At 44.0% G+C, this 11,678-nt stretch overlaps 1 protein-coding gene and 1 long non-coding RNA gene across 2 annotated transcripts; one reads left to right on the top strand and one right to left on the bottom strand.

The window, feature by feature from the left end:
- Positions 1 to 521: 521 nt before the first annotated feature.
- LOC146438653 (uncharacterized) lies at positions 522 to 3,621 on the bottom strand. Its single transcript, XR_014851876.1, has 3 exons — positions 3,516 to 3,621; positions 1,855 to 1,992; positions 522 to 703 (listed from the first exon to the last, which is right to left on the bottom strand). It is a non-coding gene; the product is annotated as an uncharacterized LOC146438653 (long non-coding RNA).
- A 143-nt stretch (positions 3,622 to 3,764) lies between these two features.
- Positions 3,765 to 5,808, top strand: LOC146438652 (uncharacterized). Its single transcript, XM_085059510.1, has 2 exons — positions 3,765 to 3,947; positions 4,092 to 5,808. The coding sequence occupies exons 1-2, from the start codon at positions 3,876 to 3,878 to the stop codon at positions 5,316 to 5,318; spliced, it is 1,299 nt and encodes a 432-aa protein (XP_084915636.1). The 5' UTR covers positions 3,765 to 3,875; the 3' UTR covers positions 5,319 to 5,808.
- The last annotated feature ends 5,870 nt before the right edge of the window (positions 5,809 to 11,678 follow it).

Below are 11,678 nucleotides of genomic sequence, written 5' to 3'. Positions count from 1 at the left end.
TTCGTAGAAGTGGATTTTCGTTCCTTAGGGTACATCAGACTCAGCAGGTGGGAATATAAACTTCACCAGCTGACACAATGATTCTCACCCCTGCCACTTGGGAGAAGAGTTTTTGAGGGGAAAAACAAAGTTAACTTTTAAAAGTACCCCTATCTGATGTGATCACAGAAGAGAACACAAAAAAACTTATGTCAGCAATTGCACAAATACTTTAAGGAATTTATTCCATATGTTTGTTTTAGAAACCTAATTGCTGTAGTTTCCCACTGCAGTGAGTGCAAGAAGGAATGTTTCATTAGATGGTTTTTGTTGTTCAGATCTTGTGCTTGTCTTCCATCTCAGTGATGGATCTCAGATCCTCAGACCCCAGTGATGAGAAGGTCTCACTATTTAAAAGTCCAGAGTAACTCCTCACTTATTACTTTGTCTTCCTCCTTTTTCAGCAAAGACACCTTTCACAAAGGAACATCTGAGATGGGCCAGGAAATGGTTTGTGTGACTTTAGTATTGGTCATCAGTGTCATCAAGCACCTTTTGACCCTTGTGAAAACATTCTGCTCTGCTTCTCACTTTGTCCTGTCGTTCTCATTCTCAGTGTCCTCTATTCTCTTCCCAGCTCTGTTCTTCTCCACACTCTTCCTCATCAAACATGATCTCTCTCCTTCTCTTCACATTCTCTTCTGCTTCTCACATCCTCTCTGCGCTTCAAAGCACATGTTACATATTAAATAAACATAATTCCTAAAACCTGAAATTGAACAGATATATTTTTATTTCTGTAGCACACTTATGATTTTAAATCCCTGCCCCTGACAGCTTTATTTGCATGATGACTCTGTCCCCAGCATGGTTTGTCTATGGAGGCTGTGAAGCAATTCAGGCATGGAGAATCCCTTGCTGCATTATTTGTACAATTGGGACTTGAAGCCTGTCTGCTCTGAACTGTCACATTTACAATAATCCTTGTGAATTTTTGTTCCAGCAACAGGGACCACTTGCAAAGAATTCAGCACGTGTTAGGTGAGGTGAGTAATGGTTCCTACATATACACTTTTACCTGGTGGCAATAATTTAGTGTAATCCCCTTTTGTAATAGGCTAAACTAAGTCCAGTATCAGATTTGGTGCAGGTAACAAGGATTCAGGAAAATAATTTGCACAGCTCCATCAGCACATGGCAGCTTGTGAAACTGTTGTAATCTCAGTCTTAGCAAATCCTCTGGAAACATGGTCCAGTTTGCTTTTGCTCTTTATCTAAAACTGCTGCTAGGTAAGGAATTAAATAGTCAATGGCTTAGATAGGAAATGCAGAAGTTTGAGTTTGATTACTGAACAGATGTTGCTTGAGTGACCTTGGGTAAATTACAAATTGACCTGTGGTTCTGAGTTTTCATTGCTGAACCTGCTATGGGGGAAACTCCACAAAATGCCGGGATTCTGTAGGAAGAAAGGCTGCAGGAATATGCTAAAGAGAAATGAACCTGCAGCACTTGACGTTTTCATTCATTGTAGGGTGTCAATTTTGAATTACCTCAAAATATTCCCCCTGCTGGGGAGGGAACCCTGGTAGTCTGCAACAAATCAAGCTGTACAAAATAAATTCCCAGTTAGAGGGTTTCAAGTCCTACTTCGTTTTTCACACTGCATCACTTTTGTGCAAACACTTAAAAAAATATCTTTAATATCACTTTAATGGAAGGCAAATAATGTGCCCTTTCCATTTAATGGAAGATTAACCCTGAAAAAAAAAATTTACCACCCATTGTTTTTGCCTTTTAAGTTAATGGAGCTTTTCAAATAACAATAAAGTAGTTTTTTACACAGAATATTAATTTTACACAAGCAATATCCTCACCTTTTTTGTCCAGTTGTGGCAGGATGTCCCCCCCTTCTCTCTCTCCGTGCTCAGTCACAGAAGATGGATGGCTCAGTTTAGGTTAACAGCCTAAACCAGGGCTATCTGATGGTGCCCGAAAGTCTAAGAAACACTACCCTGTGGAATATAGACAGAATGTGAGAAAATTTTAGTGACCCACACAGCACATTCTTATCCTATAAAAGCTCACGAAATTTCAGAAAAGGTAGAAGCTTTTCTACATGGACACTGAGTGTGAGGAAAGACTCTCCCCAGGGTTTGGACGCAAGCTCTGTGTTAACTTCTTGCAAGATTGAGAGCAGACTCTAATGTATCCCAGCACCAAAACTGGATTTTGGTAAGATCATTGGTTTCCTAAATTGTATTATTCCAGCTAACTTATAGGTACCTTTCTTAACTTGTATTTTTAACTATTTTTATAGTTCAAGCAAGCATTTCCTAGCTTGCATATTTATAGTTCAAGCAAGCACTTACCCCATAATTGCATTTTAGCTATTATAGTTTTGCAATTATGCATTTATGGTGTGTGTATGTATGTTAATCTGTCCTATGTTTGTATGTTTGTTATTTTCTGTGTCTAATAAATGGTATTTTACATCATATTAGACTAATTGGTCAAATATCAAAGAACCTTGAGAAGGGTACCAAGTCTTGGGGTGCTAGCTACCCTAATAAAATTTACTGCTCATTGTCAGACGCCTGGCAAACTGAAGAAACTTGTAAGGCTCCTGTCTCCCTTGCAAGACACCCTCCTTGCACCCAGCCCAGACCCTCCGTGTGTTCTGCAGCAGCTCCTCAACCATCACCGCCTGCAGCCACCATGCTACAACCCTGATTGCCTGCAGCTGCTCCCCAAGTGCGCCCATAGCCGCGGCAGCCTGTTCCTGTTCTTCTCCCATGGAAGGGACACGCAGCTGCTGCTGTTTGGAAATCGCGCCCAGCCCGTCACGGGAGCCAGGCAGACTCTCACAGCCCACAGTGCACACACTCTTATCAACCGAGCTCTTGCCAACAGGGCGCCAGGGGGTACAGTGGTAATGATCTGTCTGCTATTCTCTTTCTGTCCCTGATTCACCCCAATTGAGCCCAGAGACACTTCAGACACATAGTCAGAGCAGTGGGTATTTGCTTTATTAGGTGCACTGGGTGTGGGGAGTTCACTCCACAAACGCACACCTCAGTACCTCCAAAGACACAGTGTTATAGGTAAAATCATGAATATTCATAACATTCCCTCAAGATAGGAGTCGTTATACAAATCATTTCTCGGAAGTCATTAATATTATTAGCATGTGCACCATGCATGTTCTCTGTGTTCTGGTGGTCTTTGGAGACCCCCAAAGACCCCTCTACGATATAGATCCTAGTAGTCTTCCTCACAATGCGTTTCTCACCATTCTCTGTGGAGCATGCATGGTCCTTCATGGGAAGGTTCAGCGGTTTCTTATGCTGGCTTCAAACGGATTCATGTCCCTCTTAGCTTGATAAGATTAAGGGATCCTGTTTTTCTACGTTTTAGAATTAACATATTCTGTCTCTCACTAGCTATCTTGAGTTACCTATTTGACCACTTCTTTCCCATCCCAATCTCTCATTTCCCCACTTTGTTTTCTCTGACCCGCTTCAGTAGGCACACGCACCCTTCTCCATCAATAAAGAGTTCTCAGGTGGAATATTGCCGCATTTGGGCTTTAGTTTTTGTCCGAGAAATCTAGCAAAAGGCATTCTTCCCGACTCGCCCTTTTTCCAGCGGGACAGGCTCATGGTGACAGCAGCGCGCTCGTTCCAGGCTCCTTTGTGACGTGCGGCCTCACGGTGCGCAGAGACCATTGTGACACGCTGGGGCCGCAGCAGCCTCGAGCAGGAGGCTAGAAAAGGGCGCAGAGCCCCGGCGCAGAGCCCACTCCCGGGAGCGCACCTCTGTCAGGAGGCAGCACAGCCCAGGAGCAGCGCAGCTACTATCGTCAGAGGCAGTCCGTCAGTGTCACGGCAAGGCCGAGATGGCTACAAACGCGAAGAGCACCGACGGCCAGCCCGAGCAGAGGCTGCTGAGATGGCCCAAGAGGCAGAAGGTACGGCATGGGGTAGAGCCCAGAGGTGTCTCGGGGCTGGGCTGGGGCTTGCCGTCACCGTCCCGGAGGGAGCTGCTGTTGCCATGGCAGCCATTTCCCTCGCCCACCGCCTCACCATCCTTCTCCTCCTTGTCCTGCGTGCAGGCGTGTGACGGGGAGTCACGGGCCTCACGGCAAGAGGAGCGCCCTGACTCTGGCTGTGCCTCGGGCGAGCAGGCGGCAGCAGCAGGAGCAGAGAGCCGGGCAGCGGCCCCGCACAGCCCCAGAGGCCGCGGCCAGGCCCTGCTGCGCTCCCTGCAGCGCAGGGCCCGTGCTGCCCTGAGCAGGATGGCAGCTGTGATCCGGCCACGCGGCCAGCGGCCGGGGACACAGCGGCACCCGTCTGCAGGCGAGGATGCAGTGGTGGTAGCGGCAGCAGCAGCCCCCGCAGCGGGGCCAGAGAGCCAGGCAGCTTCCCTGCACAGCCTCAGCTGCTCCCGCAGCCCCTCTCCAGGGCCGCTGGAAGGTTGGCATTGGGTAGTGACAGAAGCAGAAGCAGAAGCGAGAAGAAGGGATGCTGCTCTTGCTTGGTGGCCCCCAGCACTGGAGGAAGGCTCCTGCTCGCAGGAAGCCAGTGCCTCGGTGGTCCCCTGGTGTGACTTAGGCTCAGACAGCTCAACCCTGAGCTGGAGTACTGAGGGACGGAGTGACTCAATTTCACTTACCAGTGTCACTCCAATCCCAAGTGAAATATGGTCAGAGAGCAGCGAGCAAATTGGGAATCTGGAGGAGCAGAGTGACTCAGTGTCACTCACGAGTGTCACTCCAATCCCAAGTGAATTAGCATCTGAGGGCAGCCACCAAATTGGGAGTGTGGAGGACCGGAGTGACTCAGTGTCACTCACAAGTGTCACTCCAATCTCAAATGAACTAAGGGCAGAGAGCAGCGACCTAGGCGGGGACGTGGAGGAATGGAGTGACTCAGTGTCATTTACAAGTGTCACTCCAATCCCAAGCGAACCAAGGGCAGAGAGCAGCGACCTAGGTGGGGATGTGGAGGAACGGAGTGACTCAATTTCTCTCACAAATGTCACTCCAGTCCCAAGCGAGTTACGGTCAGAGAGCAGCGATCTAGGCGGGAATAGGGAGGAAGGGAGCGACTCAGTGTCCTGCTCCCGCGACTCGTGGGCCTCTTGGTGTGAGGAAGACTCGCTGCAGTGGGACACGCCGTGCTCTGAGCAGACGCCAGTCGAGGGCTCGGCTGCAGCTGTCGCCACGCGGCGGCCTTCCCCCTTCAGGAAGGCGCTCGGGGCTCTGCGCAGAGGGTTCGGGAGACTCAAATCCCTGTTCCCGAGCTGCAGTTGCAGAAGGCTTCGCACCGAGTCTCCGTGATGCCAAGGGAGGCATGTGCATGCTTCTGCTTCCTCTCGGTCGCTTCCCATGCCAAAACCTTTGTTCGTGCAGAGTCATCTGAGGCAGGCCGTGAAGAAAGCAGATGCCTCGGCTGGAGTGCCTGGAATGCCTTTTGTGCTGTTTCAGGCACCCAGGACAGCTGTTGGCATCCCACCGGCAGCCTTGGGATGGAGAGGATTTCCCTAACAAATTTAGTTTAAATCCCCTTTCAGTAGCCAGGCTGTCATTGTAGCCCCTGCCCCAAGAATTTTAGGATTCAAAATAGTAGAATTACGGGAGGAGTTCCGTAGGTAAATCCATTTGTTAAAACTAGGGATAGGTGTTAGTAGTCCTTCCTGCTTGAATTTAAGATAATGAGAGGAAGGCTATCTTAGGCTTTCTATTTCTGTTGGATTAATAGAACAGGATTTAAAAAATAATTCATAAAATTAGGATTAAGTCTAGGATGAATAAAATAATTAACAGAATAATTTTCAAAATAATAAAATAATTACTAAAATAATTGATAGTAAGTAATATTAAATAATTAATTAAATAATTGATCAATTCTTATACTTTTCTTCTAAAATTGAATTATACTGTAAAATAGGTGGGCTTTTGCATGGCTGGTGACATGCTAAAGAAAGCCAAGTGCTTTTAGATAGAGAGTTTTGATAGTTTAAACTAGAGATTAGTTTGTAAAGAAAAGTGTCAGGAAGCCCTTTTGTTTCTCAAAAATTCTTTTATTCAGCACATATCAGGGAAAGGGATCTGTTCCTTAGGCAGCCGAGTTGTCTCTTTCCAAATTAGAAGAAAAAGAGCTCCATGCTTCTGTTGAAATAAAACAATTGAAATGATCAAACGGAAGTGTTCGTTCTTTTCATCGCGCCGGAGTCATCGATTTGGGGGGCAAAAATCCTGCAGAGCAAAGCCTTTCAGCTCAGGATAAGGGAGAATGGTTTTAAATGAAAGAGAAGATATGCAGACTATATGTTAGGAAGGAGTTCTTTGATCAGACTGTGGTGAGGCACTGGAACAGGTTGTCCAGGGTAGGTCTGGCTGCCCCAGCCCTGGAAGTGTTTGAGGCCAGGTTGGACTGGGCTCTGAGCAACTGGGGATAGTGGGTGCCATCTCTGCCTGTGGCATAGGTGGGAACTGAGTGATCCTTAAGTTCCATTCCAACCTAAGCATTTTGATGATTCTGTGATTTACCAGGGACAAGAGGACTTCAGCAGACATCAGCAGTTTCCAATTTCCATGTGGCTCTGAGTTGCACCTATTTCTGGTTCAGTGCATCACAATCTCCCCAGCAATTCTATTTCATGTGCCAGAGATGTAGAGCAAACAGACCACACTGCCAAGGAAAGAGGCACCTCTTCCCATTAACTCCTGACATGAAATGATGCAAAGGAGGCAGATTTGGTTCTGTTCCAGTTACTGCTGTCAAGAAAACCTCTTCCCCTGATTTTGACCATCAAGCCATGGAATTAAAAAAGGTCTTTAGACAATACCATGAACCCATTTGTGGGTTTTGAGTACAGATGGCTCCCAAAGGGAATGTCAGTCAGTGAGTCCTCTCACTGAACAAATATTTAATTCTGCAGTCCAGTATGACCAGAAGCACATGCTACCAAGCCATACTAACCTCACTACAAATATGGACCTGGCACACACTGACTGCAGGGTCCCCTAATGACCTTCCCTGCTTCTGTCTCTTGTCAAGCTTTCCTGAGGTGCACCTTGTCTATGTGCTTACGTTTTCTTGCAAAGGACTAGGTGCAAAGGGGATGATATCTATTCAATCACCCTGATATTATTTCAGGACCAACCAAAATGTGTGTCCTAACTCAAGAACTGCTGGAAGCATTGTGGATAACAACCACCCTGCAGTGAAGACACAAACATTGCACCATAGCCTTACTCTATTACCTCTTTCTTCCTGAGCAAGGAGCTGTGCATTGCTAGTCTATTTTAATCAGGGAGCTTCTGTCTCTTGATTTAGCCACACTGTCATGTCTTCTGCCAGTTCGCTTGCCTCAGAATGCCAGGAATTTGTCATGTTGTGAACACCATTCTGTGTCAGCTCAAGGGCTCAGGCCCATCTGAACTTGAGCCAGAAGAAATTTGGAAGTTGTTTTAAAGCTGCTCATCTCCATAGTCATTGAGAAGGGATTCACTTACAGTAGATGAGTCATTTCAGCTGTCTCAGGCATTCATTTTTGGGCATGTGGGACTGCTCTGTGAAAATCTCTAACTTCTATTGTCCACAGGGCATCTATTTAAATTGCATTTCCTGTGAACTTGAGGTAGTTGCCCACATCTTTATAAGATATATAATATTAATTTCCTGTGGAGACAAAGGGCAGACAAATTAACCCTCCTATGTCACATGGGGAAATCTCTGAGCAGGTTTAATTTCAAGCTGAATCTCACCCTCATGTCCTAATCGTTAGTAGGCTGAAGGCAGATGAGCCTAAGTCACCTTTACAGGAATTTAAAATGGTTACCTTACTTTATTTTGGGTCTTGCTGCTAGTCAGAAGGTGATAGCAGAAACAAGACCATTTTCACAGAGTTCTAATACATCTTGTATAATATGTTTAGTCCTCAGGAAGAGTGAAGTCTGTATTGAAGAGGACAGAAATTATTTACAGGCAAATTTCAGATCCTACAATATTGGCTGGTCTTGGTAATGGTAGGATCTGAGCAAAGCCTCTGTGAGAAGAGGTCAAGGGCTGCCCTCTGCCAGACACTACAGCCCATGGACCCACTGCAGGACAAAGGTGAGGCCAACAGGGAATTCTGTGGTGCCTCTCTGAAAACGTGTTTGAATAAGAACAGAAATTAATGGGGGAGTGGGAGGAAATCACAGAGAAACAGCAGAGGGAACACCAAGGTCAGAGGAGGAGGAGTTGCTCCAGGGTGGGGCAGATATCCCTGAAGGGGCTGCAGCCCCTGTGGATGTGAGAAGCCACACCAGAGCAGGGGAGGAGAGGACAGAGCAACACAAATTATGGCAGGACAGCTGAAGGACCAAAAAGACATCCTAGAAAATTTCAAAGCCACTAGATGCTTTCCAGTGTGCAGCTAACTACTGACAGTCTGTGCACAGGAGTCAGAATTAGACAGGGCCAATTCAAAGCAGCAACACTGACTCCCTTGGAACTACAAGAAGACATGGTGAGGGCTAGTCTATGAAAAAAAAAACAACACATTTTTGGGGAGTCGGGACTTTAAATGTTTTCACAAACAGAGGTATCCAGCCTAATGGCAAATTAATAAAAACAGAATCTAACTCAAATCTGACAGGTTTTAAACGGCTAGAGTTGCCATAGTAACTTTGGTGTTGACAAGCAACGTTTAAAAAATGTCCTGTGGATTCAAACTGCTGTTAGGTGCTGCTGAGAGGTACACAATGAAATGATTTCGTTAAATGTCCCCTGGAGGAAGCACTCAAGTGCTTGGATGCATCTCAATTATGAGCACACAATCCACAGCCAGGTACATTACTGACCTTTCGGGTATCACAGGAGATTAAAGGATGTGTCAATCCATGACCAATTTCAAAATACTTTGTTCAAGAAAAAAAAAAAAGAAAAAAAAAAGAAGTGAAGGAGTGTGAGCCTGAAGCATTAACTCCTGCAATGTATTAGGTCTATAATCACTTTATCTTACAATGACCATATATACAACATGAATACCTACTGTTGCTAATCAGATAGTTCCACACCATGAGCTGTTCAAAGCAGAATTTGTTTTCTTCCTGGTTTTCTCATACATCAACAAGCTCAGTCTTTTTTTTTTTTTTTCTTTCTTTTCCTTCCTTCAGATGTAAAGGTTTTCTGCAAAAATCAATTTTATCTTTGGAATGAATGATGAATAATCTGGTGGCACTTCTGCAGACCTGATATCAGACACCTATGGTAGTGTTCTTCAAAAATGGTCTTTTGTGTGACATGTCTGTGAGGCAATTAGTCTGCAGCAAGTCCAGGTTTTCTTATTTCAAGAGAAATTTTGTCTTTCCTTTCAGCACTACAAAAATGCAGCACTTTCTTTTAGTTTTTCTCTCCTCTAACAAAAAAATAATAATGACACTTTTAAAATAAAACTATAGAGAATGTCTTCCTGATATTTTTCTGGGAAAACATGTATTGTTGTGCAGTCTTAAAAACACACTCAAACTTATTTAGAATAACACACAAGTAACACTATGGTTTTTAAACCTGTGACATGGTCCTTTCTGCCCTTCGTCATGCACATTAAAGCTCTGGAAAAAAACATTATAAATGGAAAAGGAGAATTCAGTTCATGGAAGCACATGTAAGAAAAAATGTATCCTTTCATATTGATGTACCTGTGATTCTGATTAAAGATTCAGATTAGTGCAATATTGTCAAGACAGGATACAGTGGTGCACAACTTTTAAATTAGCATAGGTCAAATAATTTATTAAGTTCATATTGATAATTTCTATAGCATGAATACCTCAAGTATTTCACACTTGGGACAGAAATACTCAATGTTGGTGTGAGTTTGCCTGGTACCAGAACACCCCTGGTATCCAGGTAGGAATACATGAACTCTGCATCTTCCACATGATCCTTCACTTGAAAGAACTTTGTGATTTCATGAGCAAATAAAGATGTTATAGAAGACAAGGACTTGAAATCAACCTCATGTAGTTTAAAGAAGGTCCTTGCAAAGTATTTGCATTTGTAAGACGTGGGGTTTGGTGTCATGAAAATCTTTGAGATCTGTTTAATTGACTTTTGGACATACAAAAGCTTCAGCTGAGTGAATTTTTCTAGTGTTACACAGAAGTGCATCTGCCCTCAGCACAGACAGCAGGATTTAGAATAAAATACCTACACAACCCCTTTTATACAGGAATTTCGTCACTGTTCAGGACATACATCAAAACCATTTCTTATCTTAAGTCTATTTCTCCTGATTTCTGTTCTGATCTCAATTTCTCTGAGTAGCACTGTGAACACCTGTCCTGTGAAACACTCAGACATTTCCAACCCCACACAGCCCAGCCAGAGGGAGTTAAAATGCTGAAAATATGATCTGGGTTAGAACCAGGTTCAAAGTCATGCAGCTGACTGCTTTTAACCTCTTCCACTCCCTATATATCTTCTGGTACAAACTGGGAGATCTCCTGCTGGAGCTAAGAAAGCTACTCTGATTTATACCAGCCAAGCATTATGGGGCAATGGACTGCTTAGAGAATTTTATCTACAGCTTAGTTGTCACATAAACAGCTGAAGCTTCACTTACTTAAATAAAGTCTTCCTTGATTTATGCTGGTGCAGTGACAGTGGAATTTCATTCACGTTCCACTCCATGCTGCACTCAGTGGCATTTGTGAAGTTACAGAACATCAGCTGCATTTAAAGAGAAAAAGAGATTCATTGCATTTAATGAAATTGCCTCTAGCGAAAAGCTACTTTTTAGTTTATTTTTTTTTAAGAAAGCAGTAATGAGTTACTCATTTTTGTGATGCTTTCAATTCTGAGGAGCTCTCAGTTACACACCACATTATGCCAGTTTAGGACTTGAAGCCCGTGATCATCTCTGTGGTTTTTTTCTAGTTAAGCTCAGAACAATTGCACACTAGTTAGCTGAAGTGAATCATTATTTTGTCAAATCCCAGAGACCCTCTGCACTGAACTGATTCTCTTTCAAAAGTCACACCATAGATTGGCTGTGCCCAAAAGCAAGACATTTCTTGCTGCTTGTGGGAAATGAGATGCTTTTAATAAGGCTGAGCTGCTCTATTTGATACAAGCCTTGTTCAACAAACTCTGTCTGCTGCTTGATTGCTTTAAAGAAAATGTTTTTCTCTTTCCCCACTACTCATATGACTCCAAACAACTGCAGTCTGTAGGTCAATGTATATAAATGCAAAATAAAATATTCTCTGGGCAAGCAATATGGGACTAAAAATCCTGTAAATAAAATAGTATAAAGGAAACAGGCCAATGATTTTACCTTTATAAGACCTTGAAATTGTTCTATACCTGTCCTCAACATCAATCTTGTCCCATGTGTCTGTCCACATGCACTTCTGTAGCATTTTTCCTGGATGGATGAACAGATTTTCATCAGTGAGATGTCAGTCCAAAGCCTGTGACCCAGAGGGTAATTTATCAGGCTCCATTTCGAGCTTGAGGGTTTGAAAGGTATTGAGAGGACTTGCAGCCTCTGACAAGCCAAAGATTTTCCAGAGGGTGAGTTCCTGGCAAGTACCAGACTTTGTTCTATGGAAAGAAAGTAAATATTTAGGTGAGCATTCATCTGTTTGGGTGAGCATGAATCTGTTTCCACTCATTTTTCTTGGTGAGATGGGTATCTTCAG

Source organism: Lichenostomus cassidix, chromosome 4 (genome assembly GCF_008360975.1).
Source record: "Lichenostomus cassidix isolate B80296 chromosome 4, HeHo_3.0, whole genome shotgun sequence".
Classification (NCBI taxonomy): Eukaryota; Metazoa; Chordata; class Aves; order Passeriformes; family Meliphagidae; genus Lichenostomus; species Lichenostomus cassidix.
Note: the sequence above shows the minus strand (reverse complement) of the source record. Positions and strands in the feature narration are given on the sequence as shown.

Coding starts and splice junctions, on each gene's coding strand:
- LOC146438652 (XM_085059510.1), top strand. CDS start 3,876: ATGGCTACAAACGCGAAGAGCACCGACGGCCAGCCCGAGCAGAGGCTG. Junction 3,948..4,091: donor GATGGCCCAAGAGGCAGAAG/GTACGGCATGGG, acceptor TCCTGCGTGCAG/GCGTGTGACGGGGAGTCACG.